The sequence below is a fragment of the Enoplosus armatus genome, chromosome 16, assembly GCF_043641665.1.
Source record: "Enoplosus armatus isolate fEnoArm2 chromosome 16, fEnoArm2.hap1, whole genome shotgun sequence".
Lineage (NCBI taxonomy): Eukaryota > Metazoa > Chordata > Actinopteri > Centrarchiformes > Enoplosidae > Enoplosus > Enoplosus armatus.
In genome coordinates this window covers 10,048,492-10,068,845 of record NC_092195.1, presented here as the reverse complement: position 1 = coordinate 10,068,845, position 20,354 = coordinate 10,048,492, and the positions used below count along the sequence as shown (strand labels likewise).

At 42.3% G+C, this 20,354-nt stretch overlaps 1 protein-coding gene across 2 annotated transcripts in view; it reads right to left on the bottom strand.

Moving 5' to 3' along the window:
* Nucleotides 1–521: 521 nt before the first annotated feature.
* elmo1 (engulfment and cell motility 1 (ced-12 homolog, C. elegans)) overlaps nt 522–20,354 on the bottom strand; it is a 98,315-nt gene continuing 78,482 nt past the window's right edge. For both annotated transcript variants that reach the window (XM_070921262.1, XM_070921263.1), the window contains 6 exons: nt 12,186–12,349; nt 9,261–9,373; nt 5,296–5,403; nt 4,816–4,898; nt 2,420–2,497; nt 522–1,242 (listed from right to left, as the gene is read on the bottom strand). In XM_070921262.1, the coding sequence (XP_070777363.1) occupies nt 1,042–1,242; nt 2,420–2,497; nt 4,816–4,898; nt 5,296–5,403; nt 9,261–9,373; nt 12,186–12,349 (747 nt within the window). In that variant the 3' untranslated portion in view covers nt 522–1,041. The remainder of the gene's footprint in view (nt 1,243–2,419; nt 2,498–4,815; nt 4,899–5,295; nt 5,404–9,260; nt 9,374–12,185; nt 12,350–20,354) is intronic.

The window sequence follows — 20,354 nt, the reverse complement described above, 5'->3', positions numbered from 1 at the left end:
TTGTAATACCAACTACTTGGCAGTTTCACAATTTTAAAATCACTAAATGGTGACCATCTTACAAATGATGAAGGAAAAAAAAAAAGCTCAAATATTGCTTAGGAATGTCATGTACAGCAGTCATTACAACGAGAAAGACTCAAATGAGGGAGAGACGAGTGTGTGTTTGTATGCGTGTTTCACAATGGTGGTGCTTTTACGGTTATTTTCGGTGTGTACAATATGCAATAAGCAGTGGTGGGATGATAACATTAATATTAGAATATTTAAAAGAAAGGCCTTTTACTGCAGTGCAGTGCCTTGATGGATCTTTGAGGATCAACAGTCTTCAGTATATGTGTAGCAGGACAGAGCAGATAGAAGAAACTACTGTCAGGAAGTATTCCTCTTAAAATGTACTTCAACCTTCCTTTCAGCCTCTTGGGAAACATTTTGCTGCCACAAATACTGTAAGTGAGAATGTGACAGGAAATACTGCTGGGAAGCTTATGACAAAACACAAAACCCCCGTCCCTCCCTGCTCCTGAACTACACAACCATCATCCCTCCCCCCACAAAAGCCCTGAGGAAAAATAATAAAGTCAACATAAAAAAAGGACAACAAGGAAGCTGAATCAAATCAGAATTTCTACGCATTCGTCTACAACAATCTTCAAGCAAAATGACAGCTGGCGCCTCGGCCGAGAAGAAGTGAATTTTTCAAAACACGGGAGTAGAGCGAGGAAGAAGACGCAGGACGACCAACGACAGGCCAAATACTTCCTGGTTTCTCTTCTCCACGGCAACCCGATGACTCTGCATCGACCCAGAGTCCCCCAAGTGCAGCGAGCCTATTCATATGCACCATTTTCTCTCTTATAAAGGTCTAGCAAGACGCAAGAGGAAAATAGTTCAATAAATCCTTTTTCTTTCAATCACAGTTCCTTTTTTATATTATACGGTTTTATTTGTTTTTGTTCCAGTTTGTAAGAAAAGGGGATTGGTCCAGTGAGTACAGTAGGTGCTGGGTGGGTCTGGGTTGGGGCTCGTGGGGTCCCTCGTCTAGTTACAGTCGTAAACAAAGTCATAGTTGCTAGGTTCTTTGGGAATCGGGGGCGGGGCCTCTGGAATCTGGATGTTCTCTAGATCCAAGAGGCGGAGCTTCATCTCCATGGAGAGGAGGGTGTCCATGTCAGATTTGGTGTAATCGCTGGTCATCTCCTTACCCAGTAGGGCGTTTAGACCATCTGTCCACACGCAGTACTGCAGAGAGAGGTACAGGTAGAGTCAAAATAAAACAAAATCAGTTCTGGCAGAGAGAAATTGAATTCATAAACACAAAAAAGTCTACAAACTATAATTAAGCATGATATGTTTTCAAACTCAAAAGGAGGCTGTTGACGGCTTGCAGACTCCAGCTGCTGCAGAGACATGCAGGCCTAAAAGAAAGTAACCACCAAGGGAGGAAGGTTTGTGTACACTGTGACTCAGGAGAAATAGAGCAGGGACACCTTCTTCTCTCTTGTCCTAAATACAAACTTCCATGTTTAAAAAAAAAAATCTATCTACGTGATTCAAGCACGGAGAAAATGGTGTGAATTATCCTCATAAGCAGAGCTGTTTTGAAAAGTCTTTGAGGGTTGGGTGACATGATGACATATTTGTCTTCCATCACTGATCATCTACACCATTTATACCGTATTAGCTAAGCCTTAAATAGGGTATTAGGCCATTATGGACAATGTTGCAAATCAATGAGGAGAAGTGTTTTATGGAAATATATATATTGATTTTCCACAAATCTACTACATCATGATGCATATTAAAGTTACATACACCATGATAAGCGATTTGATCCATATCCTCCACTCATAACTGCAAATTCTTGTATGTATCTGAATGTTTGCCATTAAAACGAGCATTTAACATTTCACAAAGCAATGGATTTTTTTGTTTTGTTTGCTAGACCTCAAGGACACACACAATGTGTTTAAGTGAGAAACTCTGAATGTAGACATAACAAGGCATCCTTAATCTATAATTCTCAAAGCAGCCAAATCCAAGTCAAGTCTGGCACGAGTTCAAGTCTTAAGTCTACAGCTCTGGTTATAAGTATTAGAGTTTTTTAAGCAGTTAGCTTTATCTAATCTTAATGTATTGATAATTTGTGCTCACATTTATGCTTTGACAGTATGCGCACATGTACCAGTAAAGCTCAATGAATTGAATTGACAGAGAAAGACTGTAAAAAAAATACACATACATTGAGTCCACTGTGCATGTGTCAAATTAACAACTTAAATACGCTGTAATAAGCCTAATTTTCAGTATATATCTGACTCTACACTTGCATATACACTATACTATATAAAGTAATGAAAAACCTCTCTCTTTGTGCCATCACACATGTTCAACCACGGGGCTGTAACCACTGGCTTACCTCATGCTTGTCAGGAGCAATAAAGTTTAAATACTCGTCCGACTCATAGAGGACAGAGAAGGCCAGCTCTAATACCTCCTGGAGAGAGGACAGAGTGAAAGGCAGAGAGGGAGGGGTGAGGAAGAGAAAGTGGTGCAAAGACAGTGACAGAGTGGAGGAGGTGGGACGGAGAGGTAAAAGGAAAAAAGAGTACAAGGAAAAAAAACAGGTGAGATTTATACCACAATGCTGCCATACCAACACAGTCTCCCTCTCCTCTTCTCTCCTCCTCACGTCTTGTCACCATCTGCTGCATCAGCTGCACATCAGGTATCAGCGAGGTAAAACTCAAAGAGAGCAATAGCTGGGATGCCCTCAGATACTAGATATTGAAAAATGCCTGGGGAGGCTGGGAATATGAGGTGATATGATATTGTGTGATACTCTGGGTGTATTCCCTCAATATCCTGCTGTAGGAAATAAATTGAATGCAGTGCGAGGACAGAACAGGGACGCCGAGAGCCAGATTTGTATACATGAAAGCAATTCATTAAACGCTTGCTTGCAATTTGTGTGAAATTAGCGTCTGATTTAATACGGCAGCAGGTAATTACACAGTCAGAGACTGGGACTGCACCTAGGTGCACTTTGTGAGGGAGAGCTTAAAAGCTGCAGTTCAGTCGAGGGCTTAGTCTCAGATCAGATGGCTCTGAAAAAAAGATGTTATGATGCCAAAATATAAATACTTATTACTGAAGTAATGGGAGTTCACAACATTTACCACAGCCAAAATTATATCCAAGAAACACTTATTTGGGTTCAAAACCTCAAATTAAGTTATAGAGATGGAAAAACCTCAAAAGACAAAAGAAAAGGTCGTACGGACAAGATTACGAGTCTACAGCCATGCTAGTGCCTCTGTAGAGGTGCTTTGAGAAAAAATCCTAACGGCAGCATGGTAACAAGCTAAACTAAGATGGTGAACATGGTGAATCTGCTTAACATCATCATATTAACATTGTCACTGTGAGCATGTTGTAAATGAAATAAGTGTAATCCCTACAGTGCATTAACAGCTTCATTAGCACTTTAAGTTTATGGCCACAGAGACAGCTCTTTATTAGCAGTAATAAAAAGTATTTTGTCTTCATTTAACAGTTGTTTTTTGTTTATGAACTTAAGTGCAGCTCCCCTTTCTGGCAGTGCTTTGTCTGCTATCGTTGAGATTTCAACAAAATACTGCTTAATTAAATCTTATTTTCCCCACCACAGCCTTATTTTAATATAGATGCAGAGAATTTTCTACCTGTCGCAAGTTGCATGAACATTCGTAAATACAGCATGCAATCAGCCACACTTATCATATATCCTCCGGTCATTTGCATGATCCTCCCTTTAAAATGCACGTTCACAAAGCAGAAGATGTGCTTCAGTAATTATACGCAAAATGCGGCACAGATGAAAGGCAAACTGCACTTCCAGGTTTGGAAGTTTGCTGAATAACATGCATGTCTGGAGGCACAGAAGGTAAATACGGCCCTGAGTACATACGTATGGGAGATACTGTATATGTGTATGGAATAAATTACACAAAATAACGGTATTTGTCTAATAACTGCTTATGATGAATATGTTTTGGAAACGCTGCTTGCCACCTGCCACCTCACCCTCCCACCTCTGGCTCAGTGTCCCACAAATGGTCCACATGCCAGCTCTGCTCTGAAGCTATAGAGGTGACTTTGGCTGGCCTTGTAACAGTGAGTAATGAAATGTGCTTGTGTTCTCATTCACAAGGCTGGGACAGGCCTGCTAGACGACCCGCAGACCCCCCTCAGGTCTTTCTCCTAGACCTGCGCTTATCGACAAGGTAATAAAGGAGACAAAGCGGGGAGGAGGCGTGCTCCTTTGTCTTCAAGGCTATCCAAGATCCAATATATCAGAGTCCCGTGGGTGAGGGTGGGGGGTGGAGGGGGGGGCAAGGTTTGCAGAGGCAAAGTGCAGGAGAGGAAGGGCTGATGTGTACACAGATGCAGACAAGATGGCTCTTTCATCCTGGTTAAGGCACCGCAGAGGGCACGGCGATGTGTTACATTTAAACAGCAAAGAAAAGATGTCAGTATGTTTTTGGTGGCTCTTGTGTGATGTGTGTCTGCAGCTGAAAAAGGACTATTCTGCAATTTGTTTCTACACATCAATGATGGATACGTTTCCCTGTGCTGAGCACTGAAACGCAAGTTATTGTGTTATTTCCCAAAGCAAATTTATGTAACTGACATCATGTTATGCAACTCTCACGCACACACAAACACATTCTCTCGCCTGGATACACACCCACCCACCCACCTACCCGCACACACACACACACACACACACGTATGCACGTGTACACACACGTGTGCACACATAAACACACACACCTTGTTTTGCTTCAGGGCTCCCTTCTCCTTCATGTGAGGACAGTCTTTGCCGGTGATAACAGCTTTGATATCAGCCACAGGCACTGCAGAGAGGACAGAGTGAGTGAACAACAACAACAACAACAACAACAACTACAACAACTACAACAACTACAACAACTACAACAACATCCCTGTGACAACTGCATCATCCCAGATGGGGGGATGGTTTATTCAAGTGATTAAAAGTTAAAATTCTCACCAGATCTGTCTGCATTACAAGTAAAACTGACGTTAGCACGGCCTCTTAAAGCTAACAATCTCTGTCAATGAAGTTGCTGCCCATACTGTGTTTCGTAAGTGTGCCTTCAGCAACAATAGAGACTGTAGACTTGTAGAAAATGCCTATTTGAATAAATATTGTGAGTTATACGTCATAGTGCAATAAAAATACATGCTGTGTCACATTTGTGGGTAAAGACTATCAATAATTTCACTCACATTTGTCCTGTAAAGAGTCGTGGGGCACTTCACCCTGAGGGCTCTCTTCCAAATCTCCATAGTGCAGGACTTTATGGTTCGGAGACAGACGGCAATACCAAAACTTGTCTGGAAGAAAACACAAAGAGAAAGGAAGGCAGAAGAGAAGAAAAGGGAGCGAGAGAAAGATTTAGAGGAGTTATGAAATAAGTCAGCGGCTGGCATAAGGCATCATATGGGATTGCATGAGTCATCAACAGGAGAGAAAATTAACATGGCAAAAAAATCTGTGACAAAAAAAAAACAACAAAAAAAGAAAACAGCCTTGAGGAAAATCCACAGATGGGCCATGATGCTCTGCACGGGGGAGGGATCTTGATGGGCAACAAAGCAGACAGTTGGCCTTCATCATTTTAACAACAATATACACACCCAAGTCAAGATCACAAAAGGATATCCTGTTTTTTTTTTCTCTCAAATGAGGCAAAGTGAAATCTTAACTGTGACCTCATGAAACAAAATTCAAACATGTACCAGGTCCTCAGCAGAGGCACCAGGCTACAAACGTCTATTTTTAATAATAAAGGCTCTGTTTAAAAAGGTAGTCAAACAACTATATTGTCTTTACACCATGGTGCTTAAAATGTACAATGAAATACAAAAAACGGAACACCTTGTACACTAATAAATCCTGTTTATGAAACTTCAACCACATGGTCCTTTTGGAGGCTGTACTTGATGGTTTTGTATTAGACCAATTGCAAAATATAAAAATATGAATTTAAAAAAAATGTGGAAAAGTGCTAAGAAGCCTAAAATTATGTGTTACAAGTGCAGGATAGATAAGTTGATCTGGCTGTATTATTCATACAAGACAGGCAGCTTTAAGACTTTTACATGAGAAGCAGCAAAGCTCTTGAAACAGGTTTTATTATCACTGGTTTTGTTAAAGACTGGACAGAATTTGAGCAAGAAGAACACACAAGTGTGCTTTTCTCTTGAATGACGTGTAATCCTCCAGCAGTGGAGGCCTGTAACTACCAGCTGTGTCTGTGCAGCGCTGCTTGGTCACCGCCTCCACCGCCAGCCTCTGAGGCCGGCCTGGTGTTCTTTAGCGGTTCCCAGCCAAGGTGGGCGCCGAGGCTGAGCTGGCAGTGAGCGGGCACAGACTGGGGAGGTCTGGCTGACGTGAGCATGGGTGGCACAGTCCAAACCCTAATTGCTGAAAATAGACAGTTGGCGGTGCCAGGCTGGTGCACAGTGGCTCCAGTCCACGGGGGAGCAGATAGAGATGTGTGCGGCAGCTGTGAGGCAGAAGACGCTATCAGCTGTTCAGCTTAACTGATTTGTGTGTCACATATGCTCTTCCTTTGGCTTGAAGACCCTGCGTCTCTATCTTGGATTGAATTTCATTCTTGTATCACCTCAAACTATAATTGTCTTAATCTGATTCAGCTGCCAGAACGTGGGTGAACGATACAGTGAGATTCAACAGAATGAGGCCAAATATCCAATTTTAGTTTTGCTTTAGTGCAGCATTTACACAAGGTACACTCTCCTGAGCCCCAAGTGCCGTTACCTGCCAGCACCCTCCCCTTTAAAGATTGTACAGGTAATGCTCTTTCTTCTAAACTTCAAAACACCATCAACCTGAGCTTTTAGAGAGAAGCATCCCCTTGTAATGGGCAGACTGGCACTTTGGAGGGTAGAGAGAGAGGGAGAAGACTCATCTGCACTGAAGTCAGCTAAATTAATATTTGATGTAGGTACTTGAGTCCCTGCAGGCTGGAGGACTTTGAAATAGTCGTACAAGATGCTGAGGGAGACGTGGGAGACGGAGAGATGGAGGGAGGGAGAGATGGAGGGAGGGAGGGAGGGAGAGATGGAGGGAGGGAGGGAGGGAGGGAGGGAGGGAGGAGGGGAGCAAATTTTATGTGTGTAAAAAAGAAAGACCCATAACATTAGATGGAGAGTTGACATTTCTACGAAGTATGAGCACTGTGTGAGTTTGTTGTTATGTATGCAACACCCTGCAACACGCTGCTTTTCACTTAACGTCTCATTTCATGTGAACACCAAGTGAAAATTAAACTTGCTATAGACTTCCTTTCTTATTCTTCAGTTCAGTTTGCTCAAGTTCTGCAAGACAAAGCACTCCTCACATTGTCAGTGCATGGATATAAGTACCAGCATGAGAACAAAGGGTCAGAGGAGACGAGAGGGGTAGAAAGGATAGACAAGGGAAGAGAGATGAGAGTTGGGGGAATGGATGAAGGAAGGCGCATATGAATTCACACATGCACAAGCAGAAAGATAAAAAGCAAACCAACCAAAAACACCCAAAAAAGAGGAGTTTTGTGTGTTGTGGAGAAACGGCATGTCCTTGACTCCTTCGAGAGTCCTCAGAGGCAAAGACAGCTACAGTTAGCTTGCAGCAGGCAGACAACTCGCCTGCAGTCAGCGCGCTGTTGCAGCAGATTAAAGCAGACGCAACCCTATAGGCTAGTGTGCTAAATTAAATCCAGTGAGGCTCATGAACTGCTTCATGCACGACTGTGTGTGCGGAGCGCACTGCTCCTGAATGGCTGATGGTTTTGTTTCCGTGTTCAGTACATGCGCTGGTGCGTGCATATATGTGTGTGTGTCCTCAATTACTTTGATAAGCATTCTAGGATCTCCAAAGTAATAACCGTGATCTAGTACTTTGAGACTATTCGTGGCACGTTGCTGCGTAAAAGCCAGACAATATAAATCAACCGACTGCAAGCAGCGCAGACGATCAGATCTGGGTTGATGCTTTCCACCTGAACATCTGTTCTGCAACATCCTTTTTTATTATTTCTCCACTCCTATACTCTTTTTTTGTTTTTTTTCCTTTCTCTGTTAATCCAGCTTTGACAACATCTGGATGACAGCTGCCAAGACAAATCGTGATCAGGCTTTCAAATGCCAGAACACATTGGTGTCACTAGAAAAAAAAAACACCTTATTGGAAGTACAGTTCCTGCAGGGAAGCTGATGACAGTAATGCAATAACAAACAAACCCTCAACCTGAGCTTGTCACTGGGTTGTTTCCTCTCACATATTTGTGTATGTCGACAGAGAGGGGTGAGGGAAAGTGCAAGAGGGAGGACAGAAGTGTGAAGCGATCGGGTCTCGACCATATTAAATCCTCTTTGACCGAGGAGCAGTACATCATACAAGCTAAATGCTACCATCGCTACTCTCTTCCTCCCTCCTCTCCCTTCTTGCTTTTGCAGTGATTCTGAAACACAATATTAGGCTGACTGATTAGAATATCCTGAGATGGAATACCATCAATACTTAATAAGTCAAAAGAGTATGTCTATAGGTGACTTTGTGTACAAGACATTTACTTGTGTAATGACTTACTACACTCTCCATACTGTAGAGCCCGGGGGTAACCGCAGTCTGCTCTTTTGTCATCCTTTCATTTCTTTTCTCAAAGCTTTATCTAGAATTCATCTTGACAAGTAAATGTGTGTTTACCCTGCTTTTGGCTTTATGTATCTTTGTATTCCTTTGCATGCCATATATCTGTGTTTGCAGGGGTGAAAGGAGGGGAAGACGGTGTGTTTGTGCATCTCAAAACTCATGACATGTGCACTGCATTTCTGTATGTGTTCAAGTAGGAGAGGCGCCACTATATGTCTCTGCCTCAAAGACTAACAGTTTGCACAGATTTTTTCTGGCTCTATCATGACAGTAGATCCACAGCTTCAAAGATCTCCTGTGGTATGTATCTCCTTTGGGGTTTTCATAGCGCAAAGGGAATAAGGTGATGAGTGGGGGTGCAGAGAGGAGGGATAAAGAACAAACGGACAGAGGGAGACAAGAGAGGAAACAGAAGATTTGCCCTCGTGAACACAGCAGAGGGAGATGTGAATTTGTATGCTTGTTTGGTTATGATCTGTGGATGTATGCATGTTTATACGTGTGTGTGCGTGCATGTTGAGTGTCTCACCTTGCCTCCTGCGACTGCTGATTTTCCTGAAGCAGGTTCCGTCGCACAACCTGTTGAGCCTCTGCTGTTTGATCAACTCCATGATCTCGGGCTGGATCTTCTCCCTCAGCTCCCTTTTGAAAGACAGAAAATGAACACACACACACACACACACAGACGCATTATTAGTTTGAATTTATTTAAAATCATCTAAATTCTGTAAACCACATTCGCCCAGATGTGGCAAACAGTGAGCTACAAGATGCTCTAAGACCTGGAAGTGAATTCTTTTAGATTTCCTAGGCTTTCTGGCAGTGTGCAATATTCATCTGACTAACAAAGCCCCCTGGATTGTGACAGTCAGGAGGGAACAGAGAATGCCAAACACACAGATATACTGCCACACATGCATACACATGTACACACACACACACACACACACACACACACACACACACACACACACACACACACACACACACACACACACACACTATGTCATATAGTGTCCCAAAAGGCTGATCTGTGGAAATCTGTGCTTCGTGCTTGGATGCCCGTCATTTATTCATGCATCTACATGCATGTGTTACATATGAATGTGTAGTCAACATGAATTATTGATATTATCTGCCCGAGCGGTGCTGCTGCTCCCCATCTTCTATTTCTCATCATTGTACTCGAGTCTTTTCTCTTCTGATTTACCTTTTTGCTCTTTTTCGATTCTAGAAATATGCATACTTTGACAGGATTTCAGGTTTTCTAGACATCTACACTTTTCCCCTAGCTGATGTCCTTGATCATATTTTTCCTTCTTTCTCTTCCTCCCTTCCCCCTTCAGGCTCACTCGCTCTTGTCTCCCCTCATCTGTCTCTCGCTCTATGTGTTTGCCTCATCAACGACTCCAGTCATTACATTGATCTGTGGTTGGACATTCACTCTGACATCTTTAGAGAAACAGCTAGTGGGGAGGGCGTGGCTCGCCGTAGGAAGGATGGACGATGATAGCTCGGCTCATGTGCTATTCTTCTGACTGAGGGAGACACAGGTGAGACTGTTTTTGTCTGAGAATTTCAGATGGTTTGGCTGCTTAGGAAGTAGCTCCAGTTTCAATTTAAACTGATTCTTTCCAGCAAATGTGGAAAATCACAGACAATTGATTTAAAGGGCTGAGGTATTGTACTGGTAGACCTCTATGAAGAAAGCACTCTGGTATCAGGTGTTCAAATGATGAAAGAAGCGAGGCACAAAAACCCATTTCCAGCTTTGTATAAATGTACAGAATCTACACAGTATATCAGTAAATATATATCCAAGCACAGGTGGAGAAGGGCATCAATAATGAATTCAGTTAAACAAATTTTCACTCTCATTTTCTTGGGTTTGCCTTAAAATTAAGTTGTGTATTAACATTTTCTCTTAAGTGAATCCTCAGCAGCTCTGAGTTGACCTGCTGCATGAATTCTTTATGTGATGATTTTTTTTGGTGTTAGCAACTTTCAGTAAATATGAAACTTTCCACGTAAATTGCAAAAAACTGCATTTCACAGCAAAATACCTCCAAGATCTGCTTACAGGGAGTGAAAATGACAAAATAATCAGATGCTCTACAGGAGACACAGCTTTGATCTGAAGCCCGAATAGTTGCACTTCACCTTCTTTTGATGTCTCAAGTCTGCTACAATAATTGATAGCAGAAAACCACCGGTAATGGTAGCAGGTAATATGGTGCTCCTTTAAATCTGCAGCCTGACATGCTCTGCTTATTATGTTTACAAGTCATGACTGTACCGTATTGATCAGAGAGACTCATCAGCCTGTGATGTTCAGTGCTTTCCAACAGTCATTCTGTGATAAAATGGTAAAATGTGCCTTTTCATTTCAGCGTCTAATTCAATTACTTATCGCCTACGTCTCCCAGAATGCCTTTTGACAAGAACCTGAGATTGGGTGTGAACTTGTTACATTCTGCTGTGCTCTTATTTTTCCTAGTTAGCAGAGGAAACAGTAGTTGAAATTCATTGCGTTATACATAATATAAAAAACTCATTTTAAAAAAACGGACCTTGAATAAAAGCTAAAAAAAGCTATAACCTGTAGTTTTTTGAACAACAATTTCTCTGCAACCTCTTTCACTTTTGTTCTGCTTTCTCCACTAGGATAAACTGGCTGCTAAAGTTCGGTCTCTACCCTTCCAATATCGATTCAATAAGCCCTTGGCTCAGCATTGATTACTGTTCAGAGGGACAAGCGCTCTAGCTGAAACGATTTTTCAATAGTGCTGGCTACTCCATTAAATACAGGCAGGACAAAACAATGTTCTCCATTACAGGGCCTGCATCCATGATCAGTCAATGAATGATCTATTACAGACTGGCTCTCCATGCTCAGTGAGCTGGAGGGGCGTTAATGGAGCATTCACTGGGAATGCCATTTGCAGACAATTTGAATTGAATGCATATTTTCAATCATGAGAGGAGAGGACGAGTGCAACCTGCTTCAGGCCAGTAGCTGGCATTTGGCTGACAAATAGAATGGAGAAAAAAAACAAAACCAACCAATAACAAGCATATTATTAATGACCGCAGCTCATTTTTGTAGATGCAAATCAGGTCCTCATTTGAGTCTTGAACAGGTTGATGAGGAGAAGGGAAATTACAATTAACAACAGGAATAACACTGAGCAATTACTCCAGCTCTGCAGAAAATGTCTTACTTTTCCTTGTATTTAGAGTGGCTTTTCGTCTAAACAAGGTGCAATAAAATCTATTCAATAACATTTGAATAGATTTTATTCACATTAAGTTCAGTATTTTTTTGCCATCTCGACTTCCCAACAAGCTTTTGTGGGACGCTTCAGACAACCAATATAACCCTGTCATATGTGTGCAAGTGCATTTGTTTGGATTTCACGTCAAGTCATGCTGATCACTGATTGGTTTGACTCACAGGATGGGGCGGGACTGGAAGTCTTCCTGATTCATCCTTTCCGACTGGCGTATCTTCAGGATCTCTGTGTAGCTCAGGTTCTGCAGGCGACTCTTGAACTGGTCCAGGGAATTAGGCTTGAGAGTCAGCGCTCGCATGATCTGCTCCCTCACCACCTGCATTACCTGCAGAGGAGAAGAGGCGGAGGAAGGCAGGGTGAGATCATCGTCACACATGCAGGAAGTCAAAACTAACCTCCTCCCTATTTTGGGGGGCTCAGGGGAGCATATAAACTTCTGTTCAGTTTCCGACAGGATTAATGATGTTTTTTTTTTTCAGAACTGGAGCCTGTAATCCAGTCTGGTGCACTGAGCCTTAAGAGGAAAAGAGCAAAGCGGAATAATTCAACAGTGGCTAGTCAACAACCCCAGTACCATGCATCAATGAAATGCATGACAGAACTTGCCTATAATACCCCAGCTAGCTAATACCATTCGCTTGGCTGTGGCTGCAGAAGCATGACATGAGTGGCGCTCCAAGTCATCACTCCCACTCGAGGGGTCTTTGTGATCCACGGAGGCAACACTACAATAGGAAAGCACTCCACAACACATAAAACACATCATGCCTGTCTACATCAATTAGCCTAGTGTGTATGCACACACTTAAAACCAATGCTCTGAAAATTAATTAAATTAAATTAAATAGAATCATCATCAGCAGGGAGCGATAGCAAACAACATCAGTCCTTTCAACTAACACAGACTGAAATAAGATATGATCTTACGTTTATGCAGATAAAAAAGGAATAAAATTAGAAAACAGTGGTCAGCCGATGAAAACTAACAAGGGATCTGTGCTTGTGTTTCATGAACTCATTAAATGTGGTCAAAGTAAAATACAAGCAAGGTCAGTGAAAAAACTCTAATCTGCTGTCCCTTGGAGTATTAATTAGTTTAGAATAGCTACTCCAACAAAGTAGAAATAGCTATTAATAACTTAAATGGATAATACATTGTGACATACTTAAATGCTAATATTTCTTTGATATTAGCTCCGGTCTGTGAGCCTGAACACTGGATGTGACCAAAGAAAACCAGGGGCCTGAACTGAACAGCACTTGAACTCATGAAGATGTGACAAGGAATTAAACCCCAGTTTGACCTACTACGACATGAATACGCTGACTTTGAACACCGTTAATAAAGCACTGATTCTTTCCAAAAGTATGAAATCATCCTCATCCTTCCGCACATACACTTGAACCTCCGGAAAATTAGCTGAAACTTTCAATAACAGCTGCTTCCATTTAGCTTTGCACTCTGCAAATATGATTTGCATTCTGCATAATTAGAATTTGAACACCAATATAACTCATAGATTGATTCTTTATTTGTGAAGGTGTTCAGCCTACACACAAGGGACTTGACGGGGAGCAAACGTAATTCTTAATGTGCTGAAATAGTTTAAACACGACAGAACATCACCTGCATCAGTGGTTTTCCCCTCAAACCTGAGAGAAGCTTACAGAGCCCAGGTTGATGTAGGCTTGTAAATCCTGCTGAGACACTTTATGTTACTCTGCTGTAAAAAATAAACTTCACTTGACTAAATAACATCTCTCTGGCCGGGTGGAGCAGCGCTATACCAGTCACTGCAGACGATGCGAAGGTAGACGTGACTAGCAGCCCTGATTATGGATCAGTCTTGTTAGCAGCCGAGCCTGCAGATGCTGATTCACTGGATCAGATCATACTGAGGTGACAGAAAGAAATAGACCGTCTTCCCTTCTGTTCTCTTTGATTTCACTCCACTGTATTTCTCGTTTCCCTGCTTGCCTTGTTGATCAAATGCTTGAGGACACACAAGTATATTTCCAGCCTCTGCAAACACACTTCCTCACAACACGTCGACTCCATTATAACAAGAGAGTCTACGAGTTCAGGAGGATGTTTTGAGTGTTTTGTGCTTACGCATGCACAGAAAAGTAGATGTTTTTGGACTTTCCCTATAATTGATGTGTTCTCCTGTTCTGTACTATTCTGTTTCATCTGGGCTCCTCAACCTTAACAATCATACCAAAACCCAGTGAGCCAAGATCTCAAACAAAGTCTTATGTAATATTGTTCTAGCTATTTGTACTGCAAGGCTATTACTCATCAACTTGCTAACCTCTGAACTCTCACTAGTCCAACTGAGCCAGGGGTGAGAGCAGTAAAAATAGAAGATTTGAGTTGCCGAAAATGAGATATGAACAGCATAAACCTCAACCCAGCACCAAAAATCTGGGAAACTCGAGGCAACAAAGGTGATCGAGGATAATCCTTTTGAATCAGCATTGCATTCGGCGGGTATAAATGTATTAAGAAGTGGTCTGGGCTCAAAGTCCCCTTTCAGGATGCTGGCGCTGCACATTGAGAGCGAATTGACCCATTTCTAATTCTATATCTGATAAGCCCTGAAGGTAATACTCAGCTCCCACCACAAAAATAATACTGGAAAAAACTGATTACTGATTGCACAATTTAATCTAGGGATTAACTTTTGGTATGCAAATATGTTCAGAGGCGGTAATCACAGTGTATTTTCTCACAAATGGGCAAAAAATTGACCTTGGGGGAAAAAAAAAAATTGACAACAGAAAAGAGGACGGTTGGGTAAAATTATTTAGAGAAGCAAGCATGTGGCTTTGACACCAGCTGAGCTCTGAAATAATATGATAAACCAGTTGATGCGTTACCCATGTAGTCTGAGATCTACAAAGCTCAGACGCAGACATCAGAGCACATGAGGTCTTCTCTAGCATGATCCAAATCTAACTGGCGTTTTATGTTGACGGAGAACATCAGTGACTCAGCACAAGTCCATTCAAATCTTTGACAGAGACAGACAAAGTGGAGATCAGGATCTTGGTCGTTTAAAAAGAAGCAAGCTCTGCTCTGGTCCGGGATAAAGCCCCTGTGTGCAGAATATGAACCCTATAATATCATTGTTAAAATCATTTAGAAACCACACAGACAACTGACACCATCAGCAAGGTAAATTATATGGATTGCTCTTTTTGGTATGAATGGCACAGGAGACATGCAGGACAAAGGAGAGCCGTGGTCATTTATGATTTCATCATGAAGTGGACCACCTTCACCCTATTCCTATACTCCTGGAGCTTAGCGTAGCATCGCACAGTTACCAGAACGTGAACACCAGCATAAAAATCACCAACCACTAGAGGGCGAGGGTCGATACTTTGCCTCCCCACTGGTCAAGACTTGTTCTAGACGACAATGAGCAGAGACTCTGTATGACATGTAGGATTGTGGAAGGCTTTTTTTAATTCATGTGTCTGTCTGTCCTTGTATCAGTTTACCCATCCAGAAAGACAGTTGTCCACTCCTTCCTCAGCTGAAACAGCTAGGAACATATTTATGTTACCTCTCACTGCTGGATGTCACCTCATTGGAAAGCTGTTTTCTGTAGTCTGCCCTCGCCTGTGATTCTCTGTAATATGCATGCCATATTTTCATTGGGGGGGACACAGGTGTCCAGCTAACAGCAGATTTAAAACCACCAGGACCGCCCCCTACAGCCTCACCCCTTGGCCTCAGCCCCAGCCTCCTCCTCCTCCTCCTCTTGTTTGAGCTGACAAATGTCCAGACAAATGGATGAAGCCACAGCTTGCAATCATGCTACGAGAGATTCATCACTCCTCTCCACTACTTTTAATCACAGCTTCATGGAGTTGCCCATCATAAATTTCCACACACATACACACGTCTATAATCCAGATAATTAAGCCTCAAATTAGTTTATTTTCCCATTAAGATTACAAATGGTCTGTCAGTGTGTCTGGAAGGAACATTTGTCCCTTAAGAAGCTATTTAAAAGTAAAGGAAATTACAACTTTTGATCGCATCACTTTCAGTTTATCAGTTTAGCATCGTCCCAAATTATCCCCTGAAATCACTGAAACAGCAGGAAACTTCTATCTTTTGTATTTTAGGACCTTTAGGTTGTCATCTGCAGCTTGCTTTCCAACCTCACCCTGATCTCTGGAGACTGCCATCCGGCCCTGGTGTTTCAGCAGAGCCGTCCATGGGGATGGGGATTGTTCATTAATATGCCTTGTTTGCAGTCATGTCATTTCGGCAGGAAAACAATTCTGTTGGCCCATGTGGCTGCACTCATGCTAATTAACACCGCGAATATTCATCACATTTAATACGAACACATGGTCCTTTCACAACAGGGCGCAGGGGCATTATGAATATTTTATCCTCATCCTTCTTTTTCATCTGCTGATTGCTCAGAGAGCACCTTGGCAGAGGTGAGGTGACGTCAGCGCTGAAACAAACTTTGCAGGCTGAGCTCACTCTCAGGATACAATTAGGCTCAGTTTTGTTCTGGCGTCATCTTAGCTGCACTCTACATGATCTAAGCTGAGGCTCTTCTTTCTATTTAGTCAGAGCTGTTGATCCAAGAGTTACCTCCACTTTTATTTTTGGTCTTTCTCTACATTCCCTCTCACGCTCCCTGATCTCTTCCAGACTGCAGGCCATCATTCTTGTAGCTCTTTGGAAGGGAAGACAGTGGAGCAAGTGTCAGCTTAAGTAATTAAACGCTGTCCCATGAGCCATCAAGTACATGTAACAAAGAGCTGGCCGCACAGACTCGCCTGCCACACACTCCTCCTTTCAGTCCCTCCTCAAACAGGACCGTTGGGCAGTTCCTCTCTCCTGGAGTCACCCTGCAATCCATCATCGACAACGCATCAGCCGTAACAAATTACAGCCCCCCTCTTGCCGACCAATCGACTGTTGCCGCTGCTCCATTTGCCTAAGAGGATGCTAATGACATCATTTACCAGCTGTCAGTCAAATGCTCAACCGCCACTCAAGCCTGGGCGGTGAAATCTGGAGATTGTGCTGGAGAGGCGCTTTGGTGGGCGAATAATAAGGCAGTAATCATAGAATAATGACTTTGCTGATACTCCCTGAAAGCAATCAAAAAGTCAATCTCACGTGGTGATAATGGAAGCGTTGGTGAGGTGCGTTTCAGCATTTAAAGCCTTGAAGTAGACAAAACATCCATGCTTTTGCACATACAAAAGGAAGCATTCACACACATGTAAGAGGGCACAAAAAGTACACACACGTTCACTTCTGTCAGAGAGCCTGTTGTTTTAATAAGCAGCAGAAAAAGAAAATACAGGGAATCCATTTCCCTGTCATTGAAATGGTAATTTTCGTTTTCCCTCCCTGCCACCATGTCCCATGTTCAATTAATAATTATCTCCTTCAAAGTTGACCACGATGTCATTCAAAATAAAACAATGCCACAGAGATGGACATGAAAGGATGCCTGTCTCTTATCATGCAGTACAGAGAGAGGAGTGCTGGTACTGCTTGTATCAAATTTAGAAGCTAATAAAAATGCATTAAATGAAGATGCAAAAATGTGTTTTGGAAGCTGACGGGACTAAAAGAAATGACAAAGCTGTGGATGAAGATTCATGGCTCTAATACCAAATTTAAGGATAAGCTGCCATTGTCACTGTTAAATTATTATTAAAGCTGCTGAAGTCTTATATATTCTAATACATTAAACAACTGGGCTTTTAACCAGGAGTATAGCTAACAGAGTGCAGTCTGCACTGGATCAAATCAAGTATTGACAAGTTTAAGATGAGCTTCGTTTGTCCACTCACTGTGTAGGCAACCAGATATTGTTTACTTCTGGTTTCTGTTTATGAAGTGATAGTGACACTAATCTATGCCAACAATGCTGTGCCGCTTTCTGCTCTCAGCCACCCTCACGGTCTGTGTGAGAGGACGTTCGGGGGGACACAACAAAAACACAGACAGACACACACACACACAGACACACACACACACACACAGACACACACACACACAGACACACACACACACACACACACAGCCTCACTTTTGTCCCAACACAGTGTAGTGCTTCAAATGCTTCCCACTGGCTTGGACTACAAAATGATTCTGTAACAACAGTCCAACAGCTGCTCTGCGTGTCAGCTGTTGTTGGCGTCGTAGATATGGTGGTTAAACAGACCACCATAATTCATTTCAGATAACATGACATAAAGGCAACGACATGGGGCAAACTTTATCTCCATTTGGATGGTAATACTGCCGTCAGCAAGGATGGCAATGTGACAGAATTAATATGGATCACATAACACGCAGCATGAACAGTAGTAAAAGATGGTGAACAACTGTTGGCTGTCTGACTAGGCTGAAATCATTAGTTGATTAATTGATTAAATTGAAACTATTTTGTTTCAATCATTTTTCAATAGAAATTGCCAGACATTTGCTGGTTCAAGCTTCTCAAATGTGAGGACTGGCTGCTTTCCTCCATTTTGTATTTGAAACATCACCTTGGGCTGTGACAAAAAATGTACTGGGCATTTTTCATTTGTTTCTGGCATTTCATAAACTGACCAATTGATAATGAAAATAATGATTAGTTGCAACCCTTATAAAGATCTTTCACAGCATAATGCCAAATATTTGTCTATCTCAGACATTTATGTGGTTGCACCTTTACTCCGCCTGATAGTGCTATTTCACAGAGGGGTGAAGAACATGAGGTGAATGCTGCACAACAGCCAGATTGCCAGATTATATTTAGTATATTCAGCTTTTCTTGTTAGACTCTCCTGACAACCCTGTCATGGCGCCACGTTAAGTCTGCTGAGAGCAACTAAGTGGAAAGGCACTACTTTCATCCATTAAAATTTCAATTATGTATCTAGGCCCCACGGCTCGAATGCAAGGAGTCTCTGTATCTGGGTATCTCAATAAAATAAAAAAGTGGTAAGGGGTAAATGTAACTTTAAAGCGCAGTGAAAAGCAGCTCTTCTCTCTCTTGCCTAAGGGACCTGTTTGACAGCATTACTGCGCCACAGGAAACAGCACATACCGTATTGTAGGCAAGACAGATACACACACTCTCAATGTACACACTTACACTGCACATACACTAATTTCTTCATTTACTTACATGTATTATACAGTAACCAGCACCAACCCACACAAAACAAAACTACTAATCACTATTCCATGTAAATTCCCAATATTCCCGTGTACGCACACACAAAACCCATCTGGAGACCTCCCTCCCATCAATCCTGTTCTCCCTTCCGCATGAGTGATGCAGGGCCGACGCCGGCTGTTGCTGCTAGCTGTTGTTGTTGCCATATTTAGAGTGCTAGCACTGCACGCCCAGACAAACTGTCAGAGGAGCTCTTTTTCAACAACCAGCTCAATGTGAGGTATGGATGACTGGAGAGCAAAGTCGCCTGGGAAATCGCCATTTACTGCGAGTCAAGAAATGCTGATGAAAGCCAAGCGCTGACCTTGGCTTGTGTACTGCGTTGCATTAATGAGTGTTTTATTATGACACAGTTGTTGCAGGGAAATATGAACATTCTGCATTAATTGTCCCAGAGGGATGAGTAAATTGGTTGTGATTAAACCGTTATTCAAGGACATCAAAACAGGCATTATTTCATTATATGAGACAACTCTCATCAGGGACGATCCCTGACCCAAAATGCATCACTGCTGAAATCAGAAAATCATTTTTAATGCCTTTTCAGATCCGACTAAAGTTGTCTGGAAAGCTGAAGTCAGACAAGTTTCCATGAATAATGCAAAGCGCACCCCTTTAGGCCAGTTACAGGGCTTTCACACCAAAAGTTTGACATTGCACAGAGAACGGCCCTTTTTGGTTAAGGACAGAGCTGCACAAGCCATAGCAGCACGCACTGCGCAGATCTTCCACCAGGTTTTAGGGCAAATATGCTGATTTCCACATCATGCAACGGGTTTCAGGGATTGACAGAAAGTTATGTGACTTCTCTTTGATCCTACTGAGACTTGAGCGAAATAATCTCAAGCATAGCGGAAAATATCGGAGAGAACAACAATACTGGGTTAGAAAACGAATTCTGATTATTTACATTCTGATGTAGCCGTTAGCTGCTTTGTATAATTATGTGCTGCTCTTTATTCTACACACCTCTCGCCAACCATTTGCTCTTGCGTGTTTGGTCTGACACCACCATTAGGCACAGTGAGGCAAAAGAGAATAATTTAATTTACACCTTTTTTTTGTTGCTGTGTGAAGGCAGGTGGACCATCGAAAACACCATGACCC